Source organism: Eschrichtius robustus, chromosome 7, assembly GCF_028021215.1.
Source record: "Eschrichtius robustus isolate mEscRob2 chromosome 7, mEscRob2.pri, whole genome shotgun sequence".
In the NCBI taxonomy this organism is placed as follows: Eukaryota; Metazoa; Chordata; class Mammalia; order Artiodactyla; family Eschrichtiidae; genus Eschrichtius; species Eschrichtius robustus.
Genome location: NC_090830.1, coordinates 116,667,846 through 116,688,324, shown reverse-complemented (window position 1 = coordinate 116,688,324; position 20,479 = coordinate 116,667,846). Strand labels below are relative to the sequence as shown.

The 20,479-nt window shown below is 42.5% G+C and overlaps 1 protein-coding gene across 6 annotated transcripts in view; it reads left to right on the top strand.

Annotated features, from left to right (window-relative positions):
• SORCS1 (sortilin related VPS10 domain containing receptor 1) overlaps nucleotides 1–20,479 on the top strand; it is a 578,863-nt gene that overhangs the window by 543,769 nt on the left and 14,615 nt on the right. For all 6 annotated transcript variants that reach the window (XM_068548518.1, XM_068548515.1, XM_068548517.1 and 3 more), the window contains 3 exons: nucleotides 1–80; nucleotides 4,926–5,057; nucleotides 13,649–13,748. The exon at nucleotides 1–80 is cut by the window's left edge and continues 33 nt beyond it. In XM_068548518.1, the coding sequence (XP_068404619.1) occupies nucleotides 1–80; nucleotides 4,926–5,057; nucleotides 13,649–13,748 (312 nt within the window). The remainder of the gene's footprint in view (nucleotides 81–4,925; nucleotides 5,058–13,648; nucleotides 13,749–20,479) is intronic.

Genomic DNA, 20,479 nt, shown 5'->3' with positions numbered 1-20,479 from the left:
CAAACCTGGACGACTACAACCCGGACATCCCTGAGTGGAGGAGAGACATCAGCCGAGTCATCAAAAAGTCCCTGGTGGCGGTGAGTGCAAACAACTCCTCTGGCCCAGACCCTTTTCCTCTCTGTCTTTACCGAGCTTCATGGAGAGGGGACCCTTGCTCAGAGAAATGGCAGGAAAGAGCCGGAGGCCAGGGGAAGTGGGTACCATCTGTCTGATACCTGCAAAGCTGAGCCCCATACGTGCAGACACGTCACCGGTGCCATGGGGGGAAATGAAATTGAGTAATCGGGGGGTCCTTACCCCTTGTGAAATGCTTGTTCTGCTTAGAGAAGACGACCCTGGAAATATGTGACAGTCACGTGGCAGAGTTCACGATTAGCCATGGGTGCATGTAAAAATCAGCTCCTGTGCACCATACTGGCACAGCGTGAATACAGTTAGTAAGAGCAGCCTGAGTTCCAGCTTCATGAATGGCCGGCACAACAGCACAGTGAGCGCTCAGCCCAGGAGGGTAGTCATCTTACTATGTCCCGATTCCTTTTTTTAAAATTATTTATTTATTTATTTATTTATTTATTTATGGTTGTGTTGGGTCTTCGTTTCTGTGCGAGGGCTTTCTCTAGTTGCGGCGAGCGGGGGCCGCTCTTCATCGCGGTGCGCGGGCCTCTCACTATCGCGGCCTCTCTTGTTGCGGAGCACAGGCTCCAGACGCGCAGGCTCAGTAATTGTGGCTCACGGGCCTAGTTGCTCCGCGGCATGTGGGATCTTCCCAGACCAGGGCTCGAACCTGTGTCCCCTGCATTGGCAGGCAGATTCTCAACCACTGCACCACCAGGGAAGCCCCTCCCAATTCTTTTAATGGCATTTCTCTCTCACGACAGCCCCAAGAGGAAAGTATTATTGGGAGTTCCCTGGTGGTCTAATGGTTAGGATTCAGCGCTTTCACTTACATGGCCCAGGTTCATTCCCTGGTCGGGGAACTGAGATCCTGCAAGCCATGCAGGATGGCCAAAAAAAAAAAAAAATGCAGGGGTGGGGGGGGACCTAAAAGATGCTTAAAAAAAGAGAAAGTATTATTGTCTTCATTAGCAGATTAGGCAGTTGAGGTTCAGAGAAGTTAAATAACTTGTCTAAAGCCTCACAGGTAATAAGTGACAGAGCTACAAAACTGAAGTAAAGGATCTGAATCCCATGTCTGGGTTTTCACATATGAAGCACAGCCCCGTCCAGTTCCTGGGAGAGTAACAAGGTGGTGTGGTTCCTCCCTCTCCGAGCAAAGGTCACCTACAATTTGACAAGACACCCTCTCCTAGGCACATTCCCCCCTGTATACTCCACTTCCATGAACAGTCAGAGGAATGGGATATCTGCTCATGGAGCTGCTTGGATTTATTGCACAAACCCAGAAAATCAGAGATGACTTTTCCCTAAAGTCTATTCTTAGCGCGAAAGAAAAGTCAATTTAGGATTAGTTATACATTCTTTCCTGCACCCGACACATGGTGTCTCATGGCCCAAAGGGATAAGGAGAGACAAAGGCATTCAGGTAACCCCTGCTCAGAAAACAGATCTCGCATCCAGCCTTTTGGCAAAGAGCTGGCCTTCCCCGTATTCATACCATTATCTTTGTTGATATTTATTTAGCACTTACAGTATTCCAGAAACTCTTCTCAGTGTTTTGCATTTTTAAACACATTTAATCACAAAACCTCTAGCTTATGATGTAGATAGAATAATTATTCCCACTTTACAAGTGAGAAAACTGAATTTAGAGGCAGGTAACTTGCCCAATGCTGTACAGTTTAAAATCAGGCTCTGGAGTCAGACCATCAAGGTTTGAATCTTGATTACCACTCCACTCTGCTGCTATCCTTTGCCTTGTTAAGTAGACAGACAGGAATAAATGGAATAGTGGGGTGGAGAAGAGTTATCTTCTGTGCCTCTGGGTAAATGCCATCTCACCTTTATCTTCCTTAATGACTCTCAGCATCCATGACGTTATCGGTGGCTTAACATTATGGCCAGCAGGGGGTGCAGCTACCAGACCACAGGCCCAACTGGAACAGGCCCTTTTGCCCTTGGAGCTGTTTGTCCCTGGTGTGACAACTGGTTTCTCTCCTCTGCTGTCCAAGAGAGATGACTTATACCCTTCAGTGAACCCACAGCTCACCTCCTTCAGTCTACGGCATTCTAGAGATCCATGTCCCTGTAGATCTCCTAGGCAGGTATCCAACACCCCCAGGTGATTTATCAGCCAGGCATTAGCTCAGCAGTGGTGTTTTCCAGGCTGATTTCTCTTCCCATTAATTGTCTAGGGATCAGATGCCCTGAGGCTCCACCTTTCCACCAGCTGTCCAGTAGGCTAGAAATGACTGCTCATTAATATTTCTAGGCCACTGCATAGCATAATCAGCTAAATGCAGAACAAACAGGTTGGCTCAACATCCCTCAGGATAAGGGGTGATGGGGTGGAGGGAGCTTTAAAGACTCCTTGGTTACCCAATCCTAAGAGGCAGCTGAGCCAGCCCTGGTTCCTAGCGCCCCACCCTGTCTTTGAGATCAGTAATTACACTTGGCCACTTCTTTAAGTTCTGAAGTACCCTATTGCCAAGTGCCCCCTAATAAGCTCTATAAGAGGTACAGCCGGCAGTCAACTTATTTATAGTTTTCTTCCTATTCATTCTGTAACACAATCTGACATAAAATCAGCTGCCTTTTCCTCATCGATTGGGATTTTTCTATTGACATTTTGCAATGGAATCTTTAATTGAATGTCATTCAGTAAACAGTTTTGTTGATGACGAGGATGGTTTAGACATAAGCTTTGAGTTTAAAATCTAAGATGGCCATAAAACAGTATGATATCAGCTGGGATAGGAGCTGCTTTGTGATAAGTGTCAGGAGAAGGAAGGCAGGAGAGCGCTGGTTCAGGACAGAGGCATTATGGTCCGACCAAGGTTCCAAACTAAGTGTCACCACTCACTACCTAGATGACCCTGAGCCAGTGTTGAACTTTCCTCCATCTACTGTCTGTCCTGTAGCAGAAATAGGGATGCCCCGCCCAGATCCCCATTCAGGGAAAGACTGTTATCTTAGCTACTGGGAGAGCTGTGGGCAGAGGCTTCAGCGGCCTTCCCCATGTCATGTCCCTTTCGGAGTGGCTCACGTCCAATGACGCGGTTGTATAAAGGCCTGGCCACTCAGCTCAACCTCAGACAAATCTGAAGGGCCATTCTCACTCCTTACAGGATCTTCTGAGGCTGTTGTTGGCCTTTATCACAGCTCAGCTTCTCCCTCTGCCCATTCCTGCTTCCTGGCCTTCGCTCCTGTAGATGTTGATTCCAAGAATGTCCCCTAACAAACACCCTACGCACTAAACTCAGAGCCAGCTTCCTGAAGACTCCCAACCCGTGATCTGTCTTCACCTGCACAGAGAGGCATAATAACACTTGCTCCAAAGAGTCGCTGTGGGGGGTCGCATTACATTATATTAAGAAGTTGCTTAGCACAATGCCAGACACATGGTAAGGACCCAATAAATGGAATTTCCTGCTACTTCGAAAAAAATCTAAATGTAGATTTCAGAAACCAACAGTCATCTAATTGGGAAATCATGAAAAATACTCTGAAATAAGTGAACTTTACGAGGGCTCATGAAGGATAAGTAATGTCCTAGCAGCAAATGTATAGAAAAGACATTCTGGGGGAGATGGCATGCACAAAAACATTTGCAAGAAAAGGCTGGAGTACTGAGAAATTGTACATGAGTCTATTTGGCTAAGCGTAAGATGACATTATGAGTTGTGGGTAATTAGTTTAGGAAGGAAAGGTGGGACCATATTGCAGAAGGCTTTGAATATATAGTTAACCCAGTTGGCAGTGGGAATTTGTGCATGAATTTGGACATGGAAACACAATCTGCGTTGGACTGTAGGAAGATAAATCTGGAAGTAGCCTGTCTGCTGGAGATGGGAAGGCTGTTGTAAAACTTGAGGGGAGAGGGTGTAAAGGCTGAATTGAGATATTAACAGGGGAGGCATTTAAACAGGAAGGAACCAGTAGGATCATTCGTGTGGAGGGTGACTTGTCAAGATCTCATAGACTGACTAGATAGGACATGGAACGGAGAGTGTGGTGCCGGAGATGAGATAAGGCTCCCAGCTAGGGTATCTGGGAAGGGAGTGGCTCCGGTCATCCACGTGCAGAATGAAGATTTCCGGGGTGAATATGAGAAGTTCTCATAAAACAACCAGATGACGTTCTGACTTGGCCGCTGGAGAGAGAAGCCAGGATTGTAGCTGTGGATTCTAGAACCATCTAGAGAGTGGGCTCAGGAAAGAGGAAGTTCTTGAGTGAGTGATATCTATGATTTTAATAGAAGATTCCGTGCAGCAGAGTGAAGGGCTGAGAGTGCCTCCTGGAACGGGCTGGTCGTCAGGGTCTGACGCTGTGGAGAACTCAGCAGACGCCTGGGGGCTGTGGTCTGGGGTTAGGTTAGGTGACGGAGGTGTGCCTGGTCAGTTTGGAGAGTAACTCTAATGCTTCGAGGAAGAAGGAAGCTAGGTTAGAAAGTGTTAAGCCATGAGGGGCAGAAGATAAAGCTGAGTAAGTGACGGCCTTCTCGCTGGCAAGGTCCACTTACTTATACAAGGCAGGTACTGCTATTATTCCCACTTTTTAATTTGAGGAGATGCAAAGTGTTTAAGGTCTCACGGGGATGGAGCTGGGATCAGACCTCAGAGTCTGACTTGTACCCAGTGGTGTCTCTCACATCCCTCCCCAACTGGTGCACCCGGGACCCTACTTTCCCACCCCACCTCCACGCCCTTGTGTCTTCTTCCCCCCGCAACTCTCTGCTGAACACTTGGCCCCTTCTCATCAGCTTTCCTGCAGGACTCACGTGCACCTCTGTGTCTCTCCCTCAGGCCACCGGGATTCTGGGCCAGCACATCTTGGTGGCGGTGCTCCCTGGCTTACCCACTGCTGCCGAGCTCTTTGTCTTGCCCTATCAGGATCCCACAGGAGAAAACAAAAGGTCAGCCGAGGACCTGGAGCAGGTGAGTCCTCAGGTGACATTTCAGCTTCTCCCAGCAGTCTGAGACACAACCCTGCTAGTGTCTGACCACGACAGCAGCTCTGCGGGATCTCCACTTGGGAGCAAGGGTGCCAGCTGTCTGTGGAGTCTTCCACTTTCCTGTCCTCTGTTGAGAAACATAGTCTGGTGATTTAACTACAGCTTCACCAAAAAATATGTGCAAGAGTGTGTATTGTCAGCAGTGGCTAAATCACTCAGAGTATATCCCACGCTGTGGGGTACTCTACAGTGTTTACGATGAATGAGATAAATCTTTGTGTCCTGATGTTACAAACTGTCCAAGATATTAGGTGGGGGAAAAAAGCAAGAGGCTACACAAGACATAGAAGTCAAATCCATTTATATCTTACCTCACACACTTACATCATAGGAGTACCATGAGAATCAAATGATGTATCTTTTTAAAAAGGTACAACTTTCATACAAATCATGAATCACCACCATACTAAGATGACCTGATTTGAGCTTACAATAAATGAGTAATATTGGCTCCAGGCTCCTCTCCTTGCTACGTGGGGTCTACTCTCTCCTCATCTCCACCACCTCTGAAGTATTAGGGTGTCTGTGTGTGTTTGTGTGTGTGTGTGTGTCTGTCTGTCTGTGTCTGTTTCTCTCTCTTCTGCTCCCTTAGGTCTTTTTTCCTCCCTTCCTTCCTTTTAACTTCAAAAGATTATCCAATCTCTATGGTGAAGATTATTACTATGATGATGTTATCGTTGTTCTTATTCTTCACCCATTCAGTTAAAATGATCAGTCTTGGTCTGGTTCCCCTGTTAAAAACTACATGATTTTGGTTCCTCAATTCTTTCTGGCGGATAGATTAAAAATAGGATTCCTCTCAGACACTAAGTAAATATTGGCTTTCTCCCTTCCAGTACTTGGAGCTTTTCAGTTTACTTAGAATAAATCTATAATCTAGTCCCATGATCTCTAGTCTCCAAGATGGCTTGAGAACCTCCTATAACAGCCTTATTAACAACCCCAAATTATAGGCTGGCCTACCTGCGAGCACAACCGCCTTTTTTTTTTTTTTTCACACCCGCCTTTTAACTGCCACTTTTTCACTTGGCAAAAGACTCACCTCTCTATTGTTTTCCATGTGCAAGTAACTGAATAACTGGGCTGTCAAGGAAAGCCCCACTGAACCCCATCTCCTAGTGAAGTGTAGTTAGAGGTCGGGCAGCAGGAAACCCATCAGACTTGCATCTGACTTTGCTCAGCCCTAGCTCTAGACTTCCCACTGTATTCTACAAATTATTCTCTGCACCTGCAATTCATTGGGAGAAAGAATGGATTATTTCTTATCACCACACTGCTCATGAGACCTAGAGGGGAGGTAGGCATTTAGGTAGGGACGCTTATAATTATTCCTCCCCTGGAAATCTTATGGATTGTCCATGAAATCCAGAATATAGTCTTCTCGATTATGGAAGAGTCCAGATTTAAAGCCAGCTAATTTCCCAGGTACCACATCATCTGTGCATCCCTATTTCTCATACTTTTCATTTTTTCTCTAAAATGTATTTTCTAGATGTTTCCTTGAGAGGAAATGTGGAAAGAAGAGGGGTGGGTTCTCTGAAACTTGGTTTACTTGTGTATCTTGCTTTGACTGTCTATCTTCCCTAGAGTTCTTCTTTCTCTTTATTCGGTCTTGTCTGAGTGGCTCCTCCAGGGACACTCTCGGAGACCTGAGTAATTGTCCCTGAGGCAGCCTGGTATCAGGTATTGATGCGCCATTTAATTAGAGATCTAAAGGCAGCTGGCTTGGCTTGTGTGAAAGCTGTGGGACTTAACATTTGGTACACATGTAGGGATTCCAGACATTTTATTAGAAAGACCACAGGTTTGGAGAAACATAAACCAGGTTTCTAGCTTCAGCTCTTACATTCATTGTGTATATCTTCTAGATGACAAATATTCAGAAAAGTTAAGTAATTCAGCCCAAATCACATAATCTACAATACCCATCTCAGAGGGTGTTTGAGAGGTCATTAAAGAAATGACACAGCAAAGCCCTTGACCTATAGTAGATACTCAGTAAGTGGTAAATAGATGGTGGTTACCTTTATGGACATTTTGTGATAGGAGGAGAGTATATGAGAAATGAAAAAAAAAAAAAAAGTAAGAGTATTAAAGACTAGTATCGTCCAGGGCATGTATTGGAAGAAAGAGGATGGTGACAATAGGAGAAAAAGATTAATGAATGAAATTGCACAAGAGAACAAGGGCAACAGGAAACAGAAAGAACATGCATGAATGAGTAAACTGGAGCGAGATGACTCATCTAAGTTATCATGCAGATGGATGGCATTAAGGGAGAACAGAGTACCAAGTGAGAGATTGTAACTCTGGTTAAGGGAATTGCCAGTGTAGCAGCCTTACCCAGGACTCAAACTAAATACAGTGACCAAAGAAATGCCGAACCAAGCACATAAGAAATCAGTGTCTTATGGAGAGTATCATTACCCTGATTAATAAGTGCAGTTATGAAATCAACATACAAATTAAGCCTTGTGTCAAGAACCAGCGAAATAGGGGCTGCCCACAGGAATCCTATAGGTTTTGTCCTAAGAGGGGTCCTTTAATCTTTCTCTCTGACTCAGTCACTCTAAAATGAAGAACTTCAGGCCCCAACAGGGAGCTGTGAATTGCCTGAGGAGACACAACTCTTCAAGGAAAATGAGTTTCTGGTTCTGTTTCTGCAACTAACTCTCAGGCCTAGCAGTCCCCTTGCTCTGCCATGCTGCAGATGTGTATTTGGGTACCACTTGACTTTTGTGGGCCGCCCAAGATACCAAGGCTGTTGTACCAGGAAGTGAACAAGAGATGTTTTGCTTTGGGTTTTTGCAGGGTTTTTTTCCTGATGCAGTGAACATATATTCTATTCAAACAAATTTAAGGGGAAAAAGTGAAGTCATGAGCTTCTTTAGTTGGGAAGTCCAAGGATACAGTTCAGGCGTGGATGAACTCAGAGAGGAAGCGTCACCAGATTACTCCCCTGTCTTCCTCTCTCCCTCTTTCTCCATCTCTTTTTGTTGCTACCACATGGGAAGTCTGCCTGAGAATGAAGCCAACACATAGGAAGACAAGAATGGCCGCAGGAAGCCCCAGTCTTTTATCTAGTCATCTTGTCAGCCCCATTCAAGAGACAGTGCCTCTCCCCTGAATGCACCCCAAGAGCCCAGGGTGATAATTCTCACTGACTCAACTTGGCTGAAGTGGGCATGTCTTAACTAGCCTGGTAATCAGAAGACTAGAGCTCCATTAGTGACAACTCAATGTTTTATACCCTCCCTGGATCAGGAGTTTAGGGAGCCCCTCCTAAACCAAATGGGCAAAGAATAAATAAGGATATGGTTCCTTAAAGAAAAATGTGGGGGAAAGAGAAGGAACGGCAGGCAGGCAAAAGCAGCTGACTTCCTCTGTCATAAATTACATAGAAATTTCAACTGAATGCAAAATAAAACCAAACAACAGAAAGGACCGCACTCCTTTAAAGGCTGCACTCTGAATCCCAGATGGAACTTGGGAAGAGCTGACTTTATCCCCCCTCTTAATACTCTGGCCCCTTTCTTGTAAAGATACTGCACAGAACTCCCAGCAGGGAAATGAGTGGGACCCTGGCAAGATGGACCCTGAAGACTGTGAGGGCAGGGTCCCAGCAAAGGGCTCTGGGCTCTCCTCCCTCAGCTTCCTCTAATAATGTTCCCAGGGGAGGAGAGATGCTGGCTTAGTTGGAGCTATCTTGTCTGTGAAATAAGTTGAAAATTCCTCACAGTGAGAAGTACTTGACCTTGTTATCCGGATAACTTTGGGCTGGGTTAATCAAGTGACCTCTGTCTGGGAGGGTTCCACCACTCTTTACTTCGCATCTCCAGAGAGTGAGAAAAGTCTCACTTGCCCTTAGCTGGCCTCATCAGCGATAGGGCTACCCTGAAGCCAGCTGCTCAGGTGTGGAGCAAACCATACCCCCTCCACCACTGTACCCCCAGGCATCTCTCTGAGTCCTCAGATTTGTATCTGCCTCTCCTGGAAGGAGGAAGGACCATCATGCTCTGGGTGTGATGCTGTGCTGGGGAGATAGGGAGCCTACGTGGTGTTGTCTTGCTGAATCCTTAAAGGGCATGAGCACATTCAAAAGGAACAAAAAGACTAAGGACAAAATGTCAACCACCAACAAGGAATTTCCTCTTCGGTTGTTTGTGTTACCATATACATTTGACAGATGGAGAATCCAAAATCCTGGGAAAGGAAAGGTGCCTCTGGAAATGGAGCAGTCTATTGGCAACATTTTTAGAAATTAAAGATTCATTATGAAATGTAATAAATCATCTCAGACTCTTTTCTGTATACTCAGTCTGCCCTGTTCAGATTTTTTAAAGTGAGGAATTGAAGAAATATTTTGGAGTTCACAAGAAAGGTCACTAAAACAAGAAACTATAATTGAAAGAATAGGTAAGAGTTGAGCCAAAGGAATATGGCCAAAGGAGAAAAAGAGAAGCTTAGAGCTGGTGATGGGGAATCCAAGGGAAGGAAGTGAATATGGACAAATTATTTCTTCATTATGTCATCCAGGAAAAACTTCTTAGGCACTTTAATCAAGCTGATTCTGTCATGCTAACAAAGCAGAGAATTGTTAAATAGAATTCATGTTTGGCTCCATTGCTTACTCCAAGTTTTATTCCAGAAATCATGCTGTATGAATTGAGAAAGATCTTTCTCTGTTGATTCCAAAAGTAATATCATTCAACTACTCTTTGAAGGGGCCTTCATAACTTAACAGGATCAGGATTGACTGACTGGGTCGGTTGCAAGGTCATCCCAGGCAAGTTTCCCTCTAAACATGGCACCAGAATGCTATTTATGTTCAGTAGGGTTTGCATCCCTCCTCCCAACTTCAGAGGTAAGCATTAGTCATTTGGCCCAATGTAGCTTTGCCATGGATAAATCTGCCAAAGCCCATTTTGAATCTGTAGTTTCACTTTGTACCACTTCTTTGGGTTTCAGGGTTTCATGTTTCATAAATTACCAACGGCTGTGTTGTCCTTAAACTTCTCTTTCTTCGTGTTTCAATGTTTGACACTCCATTCTAATGATCTGAGAGTCTGTTTTCCTCTACTGGTCTCATTAAACATTGTTTAGATGTTGAATGTGTTCTTCGCATGGTAACCATCCCTTCTGTTGACTAAACATCTCCAGCTCACCACTTCTGGGTACCAGTAGGGTTGTACCCATGAGTCTCTTCTGTAGACAGAGCCATGTGACTGATTCTGGCCAATGAGGTGGGAGCAGAAGTGGTAAGTGTCACTTCCAAGCTGAAATATTCAAATGCCAGTTACAGAACCTTGAGAATGCTTTTTCCCTCCTGTGGTGTTGTGTACATTTGAGGGGGCTGGTCTACCAGCCTTTGTCCCTGTGTGACTATAATGAGCCCAGCATCATTGCCTACCTGCAGTGGATATGGAGTGTAAGCAAGAAATATACTTCCTTTGTTTCAAGTCCGTAAAATTTTAACATTGTTACCTCAGCCTGACCTAACCTGTTCTGATTACCACACTTAAACATCGTACTTGGTGAAGAAGATGAGGAGGAGAATTGGTATTTTCCCTCTACCAGGTCCCTTCCACTACACCCTTCTGATGGTGTCTCTCCGAGTATTTTTATTCAGTTCCCACTGTCTTTTTAAGTGGTAGTTTAAACGAAGAGTGGGTTGCATTTGAATCATAGGCATATTCCACCAAATAGGCAGATACTAAGAATAATATATTGTTTCTTTGGTCATGATTATTTAGCTGAAGGAGAACAGAAAATGGAGAACAGCGGAAGAGGGATGCTAGTACAAAGGATAAATGAAATTTGCTAAGACAACACACTTTGGACAGAAAAAGAAAAATGAATAGATTCAACTTGCTGTAGGAGGACCGATCTCCCAGCAATTACACATTATTTCACTTGAGTCTTTACCATGCAAACTTGCGTTCTTTCCATTTAGGCTGTCACCACACTGTTCTATAGTTGCAGTTTATTCTACTCCTTTCATAGCCAAAGACTCTCCTAAGCATTATAAATTATATTAACTGGTGAACAGAATGTGGCAATCCTGAGGCTAAGGTTAGGAATTGCCTGTAGCTCATATTTGTCAGCTGCCACGGGACTGGTGTTTTAAGTTGTGTGCTTCACAGTTGGATGAGAGATAGAAGCATAATTAATGAAATGCTGCAATTTTTTATCTCCTAAATCTGCTCAGCTGGACCTCCTTCCAAATATCTTTTGCGTCTTTGTCAGCTGGCTCAAGGAAAATGTTTTTCATGGAAATGTCCTAAGATTAGGAGTCGAACAAAACTGAATTCTCGTCTCAATTCTTCAAATATTAACTGGGTAAACTTAGGAATGTCCTTTAAGCTCCATGTTCCTTTCAATGGAGATACCAACACTAACACCTGAGATACATTGTGTTAGAAAAAAATAGTAAGAAATATGCAACTTTGCCCATATAAATTGTTCAATGCATAGATAATATATGTACAAACGTATATAACAATTCATGAACCGATGAAAACAATACAGAATAAACATTTCTGCAGATGGGGTGGAAAACATTTAAAGTAATGCCAAAATCTGTCAACAGTTTCATACTCATTTGAGTAGAGAAATATATGGTTCTAATTGAGATTATTCTTGTATGCAGTGTAAATTTTATTTAGTTTTGTTTCTGTGCATAAGTTCTTTCCCACAAAGTATTGAAGAAACATTCTCAGGGAGAAGAAAGAAATATCACTTCAGCTGGTTGAAAGGAAGAAGCCTTTTTCATGCAAATACATAGTCCCCTTTTGTCTACGTGATGGACTCTGCAAAACAGGATAGTTCCTTAATTACTTCTGATAAGTTTTTCCTATTTGAGTTAAAATATTTTTCCCTCCAAATATAAGTATGTATGTATGTGCACACATGTATGCATATGTATATATGCATATGAATTTCATGCATACTTAATATATATATTTCACACATATATACACACATTTCTGTGTGTATATGTTTATTTCATAGCCAAAACCTTTCTGATTAACCTCTACTAAAAAATCCACTGTCAGATTCTTAGAAAGGCCTTGCCAATTGAATGACAAGAATAAGATAGAATAGGAACTTGTACATTGTAACACTTTACAGGACACAAAGGAAAACCATTCTACACAGTCTGTGTTAGAAATCCACTCTTCCTGTAAACCTGGAACATTCTGGAAGGTTCTCAGTACCCAGGAGAAAGAGTAGCTTATAGAGAGAGAATAAAGTTGTTTTCAACATAATTTTATCACAACCTTGTTCTTCTGCGTGGTTTGCCAAGTGGAAACATTTGAGAGGCTGAACTTGAACTGGATCCCAGGTGCTCAACCATGGGTCACTGACAGTCATCCCAAGTTCCTGTTAAGCAAAGAAGTTCATCTGCAGGGCAGTTCAGTTCCATTACTGGACAGGGGCCTCTGCAGGAGACTCTGTGCTTGAAAACAAAGCCATCAGGCCCTGCTTAATTGATTAAAGGACCAAAGCTGTCATTTTGGCAACTCAGTAGACTAAGTGAAACTTAATAAATATAAAAGGAAAAATAATTTAAGAATTTAACTAGCAGAACGTTGTTCAGAAAGCATCTAACTAGACTTAAATTGCATATGAGTAAAATATTACACTGTGATTAGAATGTTAAAAATGAGGCAAGGAGACCAGATAATAGGAGTGTGGTTTTGTCTGATAGCTTTCCACAAATTACTCAAAAGGGTGAATGAAACAGGGCAAATTGAGCTGGTTTTCTACTTTAAACACATGAACAGAGTTTTACCTTGTCTAGAAAACCTTACCTTATGCTACAAAGGACAAGGTCCTTTGTCCCTTGTTGGGGTTATTTCATGGCCCAGAACTCCATCGGTCTACCCAGTACACATGTGTCAGCCTAAGGAGTGGTTTTGGGTTCATAAGCACGAAACAAGAGTCAGCCAATACATTAAGTTGTGATTTACACTTTGTTGCAAATGTGTAATTTACTATTTTAGCAGAACAATATTTATCATCAATAAATATCCATGAAGTATCCATTCTGCGAAAGGCACAGGGTATGTTTTGGGGAAGAGAAGGGAAGCAAAGAAAGGAATAAGGTAGAGTCCACTATCAAGGAGTAAAATAGATGGATATGAATCTCACCAGAATTTGTAAATTGTATATATTTACTTCTTTTAAATCCTTGTGTATAACAAATGCCCTCTCAAAAAACCAGGGGTGATTTCTGGTAACAGGATAATTTTATAAGAGTAGAAATGATCTGATTTACTAATAGTTTGTCCTATTTTGTAACAATTCGGATGTAAAGTCAAGTCATGCTTAGAAAATAATTCTATCAGCATATTGTGGACTAAAAACTCAAAATCGTATAAAACTCGTTCATATCATTCACAGGTATAATATTGGGATGCCTTGGTCAGTGCAGTGAATATTGCCCAGCACATTTGTATATAGTTGGTGTGACAGTTTTGGTGGCACTCACTCTGGCACTTCTTCTTTCAGATATCGGAACTGCTGATTCACAAGCTCAACCTGAACTCTGTGCACTTTGAGCTGAAGCCTGGAGTCCAAGTCCTTGTTCACGCGGCTCACTTAACAGCAGGTCAGTGTTCCTATCCCTGGGTTCTGGCCAGTGGCTCTAGCAGAGGGGGATCCCAATTTGTTGTCTCAGCAAAACAAGACTAAATGGTGCCACTGCTAATCAGAAATAGGGCATCAGTCTTTGGAGGTTCCCTTGCCGGGCATTTTTGCCTTAATGGGGACCCATAAGGCAACAGAATAAGGTGATTTTCCCACTTAGTCCCTGGCAAAAACCATCAGTGAATCACTAAAAGACCCCTCAAACGATAGCATACTTCATCTTACAGAAATCTTGAAAATAAAGTTAACCTTACAAATAACTTTTTTCTGGTCTTTCTGCAAAACTTGATTTTTAAACCATTCATGTTACAAAGAATTTTCTTGCTTTCAGTCTTGGGATAAAGTCGTACAATAGAAATAGCTGGGACTTAGGAGCTGTCCAGGGTCATAGCCAGAAGCTGAACCCCACGTTGGTCAGGATCTTACAAATTAATTAATATCATTGAACTTCTGTCTCTTCACTTGTAAAAGATGATGGGGAAAACCTTCTTCCTAAGGCTATATATAGAAGTCTCAATAATAATTCAGGTTATCCCAAGTTTATAGAAATAGATGTTATTGTTTTATATTAATATTAAATTAAATTAACACTATTTATTGAGTACTTATTTTTGCAGAGTACTGTATTGACGCTGCATAAAGGCCAGTAGGAGATGGTCTTTGCCCTCAAAAAACATATAATCTGGTTGTGGTGTTTCAAAGCTTGGTGGTAGCAGTGGTGGCAGTACTGTGGGGTGGGGGAAGTGGGCAATGCTGGGATCTCTGAACAAGTAAAATGCATAAGTGCCTTTATAGAGAGACAACAGAACGTTTCTAAGCGCTTGGACTTTGCAATTGTGCAGCCAGACTATTGGTTTCAGTCTTTCTCCATCACTTGCTTACTATATGGACTTTGAGAGGAGACTTAACCAACTTCTCTGTCGCATCTATGACAATGGGATTGCGTGAGGATTAAGTCGATTTAGGTAACGCACTTAGAGAAGTGCCTGGTGCATAGTAAGGTCTTATTTTTCTTTTTATTCTTTTTATTCTTAACAATCAGAGTTTTATAAGAAATTTAAAGCAGGGATAAATTGTACCCAGTCAGAATGACCCAGGGAAGCTTCATGGAGGAGGTAGTCTTTGGGAAGGACCTTGAAAGATGGAAAGGACCGAACTCAAGAGATTATTCCAAGCACTGAAGCACCAAGGAAGGAACACGAAAGCCTTGAGGGCTTTGGGATGCTGAATAAGTGGGAGCAAAGATCAGGTGTTTCCAAGTCCATTCTCTGGTTTCCTGGAGGTGTGCCTAGATCTAGAGTATGGCCAAACAGGTTGGCCATTGGCCTCTTTTCTGCTTGGATTCCATCTTTTTTCTTTATTAGGGTTTCATAAAATGTTTTTTCTTAAAAAAAAAACACACACTGCTTTAAGAAAACCAGATATTTGAAAGTCAGTGTCCTGAGCATAGGATACGGAGGTGGAGGGTGGAAATATGCCAGGCTGAGCCATTTGTACTTCCTTTGGTGGGCTCTGGGAAGCCGTGGAGACCTAGGAGCAGAGGTGTGATGGATTCAGTGTCACTTGAGAAAGGTGATTGTTAAGAGAAAGGATTGAGTAGGGCCGATTTGATATTCTGCAGCTTGTCCTCCTAATTCATCTGTCGAACAGACATTTACTGAGTTCCTGGCTACTCTGAGCCAAGAATTGTTCTCAGCATGGGATAAAGTCTGTGCCTTCATGAAGCTTCCATCTTTGGGGAAACCTGGGCAGGAAGCGCATTAACAAATGCCACTTTCTGAATGATGAAAAGGTCCTGAAGAAAATAAGAAAGTGTAAGAGAAAAGCAAACTATGAAGCACCTATGAGGGCAGCCCTTAAGCCTGAGACCTGAACGAAGGCTGCCAGCTTATCTCAGAGCATTTGATGATCAAGACTGGCTATTTCCTACCGAGAAGGTTGGCCTTTGGTCTTCGGTGAATGGTGGTGACACGTGGCAGTTACACATAGCTGGTTGAACTGGAAAACAAAGTCCAGAAAGATCCCTTGTAGTCATGCTGATGGCCAAGCCACTGACAGATGTTGTCAAATGAGCAGAAAGTAACTACTTGAAATTGGTTGAAATAAGTTTACTGATTATTTCATCTAACTACACAGTCCAGCCTGTTAGTTGGCACCCTGAACTTCATCATCTTCTCCTACGACAGCTGAAGTGACTTGTTCCCTTTGAGTTTAGAGGTTAAAAACAACTATGCCTGATACTCCGTACTAAACTCTGGGTTTGAAGGGATGTGGCCAGCTAGTTCATCCCTTTACAGCATACTCTGCTTCTAAAAGAATGCTATCTTCAGGCAGCATACTCTGCTGTGGTGTAGCCTGATTTATTAGAAAACACTCCCCAGGGACTTTGTTAGAAAGGGGAGCATCATAGATCAAGATAGCCAGAGAACTAACCCCACTCTCAAATTCTGGAGGCAACTTGCATTTCATACCTTTTTTCCCCCATACCTCTCTCTCTTCCAACAGTTATTTAATATGCCTGGTTTTTATTTCCTCTCGCTCTTCCAACAGTTATTTAATATGCCTGGTTTTTATTTAACTGATTGTCATATCACACTCCAAAGGTGGTTCAGATTAGCTTCCTGAATTTGAATCTTATTTTAAGTGGTACTTAAGGACGCCTTCCTGTGATGACATCTGGTTTAGAGCTGGGATCCAGCTGAAAAATAGGGATAAAAAAGGTGGCTAATTAGCTGAAACTGATTTGGCCAGTGGCTTGGCCAGGGAAACTGATAAAGCAAAGGCATCCATGAATCCATAGTTCCATGTGGGAAAGAAAGTCCATTCCTGATAACCACAAAAAATTAATCCCACCAGTGTAAGTTCCAGATGGCAAGGACAAATACAAAATTAGGAAGATCTGGAAAATTTATCCAATTAATGTTCATACTTCATTTCACAGCTGGGAATTTGGGGAGCAGTACGCAGATCCCTGGGAGGAAGGGCTGGCAAAAGGGAGTGTGTTACTGGGAGCACACTGAGATTTGAAGGACAGGCCTCTGCAGCATAGATATGTACTATGCAGAGTTACCAAGGGAACAAAATAAAACTGCAGTTTGAGGCAAAAGCCCAGACTTAGACTGGGCCAATTTGGAGAGAGTGAGAAAATTCTTTGGCTTCCAGCCGTTGGGGCTGTCCCTGATTCTTCCCTGTTAGATCTGATAGTATCTATCCTACATCGTTTGACAGTGTAATTCGAAACCTGATCACCTGGCATTACTGAGCTTCCTAGGATGACTGGCTAGGTGACTGGAGTAAATGTAGACTTATATGTGGATAATCAACTCCAGTTTGAAGAGTAAAGGAAGAGAATGCCAAGGGCTGACACAATAACTGAGTCTTGGAAACTTTCTCTATATTGATTTTAGCCGTATTTGTCATAATAGTGTTAGGACTGGCAGACTCTAAGGGTACAAAGTCACTCTCAGCCAGACTTTCATATGCAAAAGGCAAGGCTTGTGTTAAGGCTGGCACTCTTCAATGACTGATGAGGAAGTAAAATATAGGAGGGATCAGTTTCCCATTGGCGATTGTTCCTAAGTTAGCTCTCACTGCCCAATTTCTTTTTTTTTTTTTTTAACTATTAGGACGGGGTGGTAGACTATGAGGGAATTCTCCTTTCACTCATAGAAAACTTGGCACGTTGGGTAGGGGATCAGTTGGATTGAGACAATTGCTGCAATTTCTTTGATTAAGTCAAAATTAACACATTCATATTGGGATGGCTAGAAGAGGAGGAGAAAGATAGCTGGGGGAAAGAAGACACAGTGAGGAAGAGAATTTGATGCAGAACTTCCACCTCAACTTCCTTTCCCTTCCTCTCATCACCCCCTGCAGAAAATAAAAATAAATTACAATTTAAAAAAGGAAAAAAGGACCAGTGCTTGCAACATTTCATGTCTCATAAGCAGGATTGCTAATACCTTTCCAGGGACCGTTCCAGCACGCTGCTGCATTCCATTAATTGCTTAGCAGATGTTCAGCAGCCTTCTTTTAAAAATATTTGAGCCAGAGTATGTTGCTGGTGGGAGAGGCAGTGCATAATTTGGTTCATCTCCAAGGAAAAGGAACTGTCTCCTTTCAGGAATTTACTAGCCTTCTTTTGTTTTTCAAACTCAGTTCCCTGTTTGCTTTTATGGGAACACAAAGTAAGCATTTCTAGATACCTGGATGTCATTAGAGACTGGATTTCATTTGTTTCTCCCACATGTTCTATTAGGGAATTCATTAACTTTGGTATCTATGTGGAGCTAAACGTTGAATGCAGTCCTTGTTTTGTTTTTAGCTATTCCTTTGCTTCTCGGTTTCTGTGCAATTCCTCTTGAGGGCCTAATCACTCCTGACAGCGATGTTTCTAAAACTCTCTTGTAGAAAGGAAAGATTTCAGACTCTATGAGAATAAGGAGAGGACGAAGAGCGGTTATCAAGAAGTTTGAGGGAGGGCCATACCCTGAGTGGCTCTCTTTGGCTTTTAGGACCTCGTGACAGCTGGCGCCATGTTTAGCAGACAAAGGGAGTAGCGCGCAGTCAAACTGGGGGCTGGACTGGAAATGCTGGTGTTTTGACTGAAGTGTACCTTTGCTCGTGGTCTTCCCAATTGGAATATTTCTCCCCCTTCTCTACTTTTCTCCATCTCTTATGTCTCTGTATTTTAAGGCTCAGCTCAATGCCAACATTTGCATGGCGTATTTCCGGAGATCTTCACCTGGATACCATCTATCCCTTGTCCGAACTCACATGGATTTTTTTAAGCTGTATCTGTCTGATAATCATCATCATCTCTCCTATTTAATTTCCTGAGGATACAGTTCACCATAGCTTTATAGTGTCTCCGTCATTGTACCTAGAAGAGAACTTGCCCATAGCATGTGCTCAATAAATATTGCTTTCATAAATAGATATATAATTAATTTATAACCTGCAGAGATGCGTTAAAAATTCCATTCCCCCCAGTTAACCTTTGGAGTCAGCGTGTTCAACTGTGAACCTGTCTCCATGTCATGTTACTTCTTACCATGAGCGACTGGAGCCTGGCACTCATTTATCCAGTAAGCACCCAAGGAAAACCCATCTCTGTGCTTTCTTTATGTCAGGTATCCTCTTAAGATGTAGAATAGTTGTTGATATACACATTGTGGGAAATGGGTGGGTGGAAGGAAAGTTAGAAGTCTGTGTCCCAGAATGAGAGGTCCTAAAGACAATGGTGGGAGAGGGACTGGCAAGAGGAATGTTCCTGAAAGAGAGGGAAGCAAGTTTAACTTACTGGCCCTTATTTTACTTCTCTGATCTCTGATATCGTTTCCAGAGCAGCCTCATTTCATGACAGAGCTCAGGGTCTCACGCCTTAGATTACACTATGCTTACCTGATCAAACAAACCAGACCTTCTTCATATCTTTTGTAACGTCTCCCTTGAGTTCTGGCTTATGCATGCTTTTACCCTGGCCTGCCTTTATTTATTTATTTATTTGTTTGTTTTCTCCTGTATTTTAAGAGCTGTGATATAGGGATGACTTAGGGAGAGTTTTTCCTGGAAGGCTCACAGGAAGGCTCAGAATCTGTTGTAGAGCATTTGGTCTCTGTAGGTACTTAAAGCAGAACAAACCTGAGCCCTTAAGAAAATATCCCTAAAATGCCACTAGTTTTCTCATTGCCCTTGGTAACTTGGAATTTACTCAAGGGCACAGTCCATTTCAGATTTATCGTCTTACTTCTCACATGACTCTGTGCCTCATTTTGCAGTGATTCCTTTAAAGCTATGGTTTGTCCAGGGATATGAAATGAACTAGGACCCTCATTCAGTGCACACTGGCTAGACCTGAGGCCCAAATACTAGTGGCCCTAATTCTAAATGAAGAGGGTGAAAAACATTCCATGCAGAAAGTTCAATAAATGAACTATTCATATTGGATAGGAATTCACCCAAATGAGAGGAAATAAGCCTGCCAGGTTGAGGGGCGGTGCTGAGCAGAAACACAGCAAAGTGACATCGTATGGTTTATACTTGGTTTGGGCATCTAGACACATACCCTCAAATATCCCTAATTGGTATATTAACTGAAGGTAAAATTATGAGCAGAGGAAAGAGAGAGGGATAAAATTCAGGGAAATCAAATATGCCATTACTTGATATGTCATTTATATCATGTACTTTGATCATCATCCATGCATCATGTGAGAAAACTCTCATTAATGCATGTTTAATATTGCAAAGTATGATACACATGGAAAAGGAAAGAAGGGGCAGATGAAAGGATTTTCAAAGACAATAGGTTTGGACAGCAGTCAGTAATCCTTTCTCTTTTCACAAAGTATTTACTCATTTTATAAGAATTTTTCAACCCAGGTAACAAGAGATGGTAATTTATTTGGTAGAGTTGGAATCCCAGGAGTAGGAGCCTCTTTTTTTAGTTGCCAAAGAAGATAAGTTTCATGGCCATGTCGGGTTGGGTGCTGTAAAACATACAAGTGAAAAACCTTAAGAGGAAGCTGGGAATAGGGGATTGACACTCAGGTGAGGAGACCAGGACCCCAGACTGCTTTAAACTGTGAGCTTTATTTTATCATCTTTTAGTAGATTACCAGGTGAAGGGAATCTGCTGACAGGTAATAAATTAAAGACCTAATTGCTGATACAAATCTTTCAAGCTACATC